The sequence below is a fragment of the Rhea americana genome, unplaced genomic scaffold (assembly GCF_003343005.1).
Source record: "Rhea americana isolate MKP2758 unplaced genomic scaffold, rheAme1 scaffold_795, whole genome shotgun sequence".
NCBI lineage: Eukaryota > Metazoa > Chordata > Aves > Rheiformes > Rheidae > Rhea > Rhea americana.
Genome location: NW_028186973.1, coordinates 2,904 through 4,381, shown reverse-complemented (window position 1 = coordinate 4,381; position 1,478 = coordinate 2,904). Strand labels below are relative to the sequence as shown.

At 66.1% G+C, this 1,478-nt stretch overlaps 1 protein-coding gene across 1 annotated transcript in view; it reads right to left on the bottom strand.

Annotated features, from left to right (window-relative positions):
- Positions 1 to 1,478, bottom strand: part of HCFC1 (host cell factor C1) — a 16,468-nt gene that overhangs the window by 12,897 nt on the left and 2,093 nt on the right. The window contains exons 2-5 of the mRNA XM_085322669.1: positions 1,114 to 1,411; positions 922 to 1,006; positions 699 to 805; positions 292 to 471 (exon numbers count right to left, since the gene is read on the bottom strand). Coding sequence (XP_085178795.1) covers positions 292 to 471; positions 699 to 805; positions 922 to 1,006; positions 1,114 to 1,411 — 670 coding nt within the window. The remainder of the gene's footprint in view (positions 1 to 291; positions 472 to 698; positions 806 to 921; positions 1,007 to 1,113; positions 1,412 to 1,478) is intronic.

The window sequence follows — 1,478 nt, the reverse complement described above, 5'->3', positions numbered from 1 at the left end:
TGCTGGGATACCACAGTGTCCCTAGAGACACCAGGTCCCCCCCAATGCCCCACAACACCCAAGATCCCAATACGACACCTCACTTTCCCTCCTCRGACGCCCCAGCCAAGGCCTGGGGGACCCTCCCCAGGACCCAGGTGCCCCTCCAAGACCCCCAACAAGACCCAGTTGGAACCCAGAGACCTCCAAGGACCCCAGCCAGGCCCAGATGTGCCTYCAAGGACCCCAGCTGGGGTCTAGGGACCCCCCTCAGGACCCCAGGCAAGCTCCAAGGACCCCCCTCCAACTCACCAGTCTCCAGGTACCAGAGATCCTTGCAGCAGACCTGGTTGTTCCAGGCTTTACGGTAGCCGTCGCGGCCGCTCCAGATGTAGAGGCGGGTGGTGATGGCCACGGCGCAGTGCCCGGCCCGGGCCCGCGGCACGTTGTCCTCCAGCGTGTCCATGAGGATGGGCTCCCACGCCATGGAGTCTGGCGGGGGCGCAAAAAAAAGAGGGACACGCTTTAGAAACAGGCGTGGAGCATGTGGAGATGCAACGCTGCGGCCCCATAGCCAGGTCCAGGCTGGGCAACGGGCCCTGAGGGGCACGGGGAGAGAGTTGGGGGCAATCTGGGGAGYTTCTTACCCAGATCGAGGCAGGCTGGAGCAGGTTTGGGGGTTCAGGGGTAGGTCTGGGGGTGCAGGAGGGGGCCCTTACCCAGGTTGAGGCAGGCCAGCGTGTTCGTGCACTTCCACTCCTTCTCGTGCGTGGCCACCTTGACRTCGTCCATGACGAGGGGCACCCAGCCCCCGAACACGTACATCCTGGGGGGCGCAACGGGGGGTCAGAGGGGCCCGCGGGACCCCCACAGCCGCCCCCAGGAAGAAAAATGGGGGCAGGGGAGGACCCCAAAAGCAATCTGGCCGCCTCCCTGACTCACTTGTTGCCGATGGTGGTGGCCGAGTGGAGGCTCCGGGGAAGCGGAGCGACCCCGCTGAGGCTGGGCTTGTTCCAGGTCAGCGTCTCTGCCGGCAAAAAAAAAAAAAAAAAAAAAAGGAGGAAAACGGTGAAACGCTGCCCCGAAAGGGCTGATGGCCCCCGGGCACTCAGGGGACCAGGCGTCCGGGCATACCGATGTCGAGGGTCCAGAGGTCTCCGAGGCGGCAGCCGCTCATGCCGCCGTAGATGACGAGCTTGGACTTGCGGCTCTCGCGCTCGGTGTAGACGACGGCGGTGTGCGACTCCCGGGGGGGCGGCAGCACCCCGTAGGTGATGGGGATGTCCCAGGCCACCACCCCCGAGCCGGGCCGCAGCTCCAGGATGTACAAATCATTCAGGTACCTGCGGAAAAACGGGCCGCGTGAGGCGGGAGAGCCGCGAAGGGTGCTCCACCCCACGGGGACCCAGGCGTCCGGGCCCCCCCCCGCCCCCTTCCCTCCCACAACAGATCCAGGCGCCCAAGACCCTCCCCGCCGACCGAGGGGCCCAGGCGTCCGG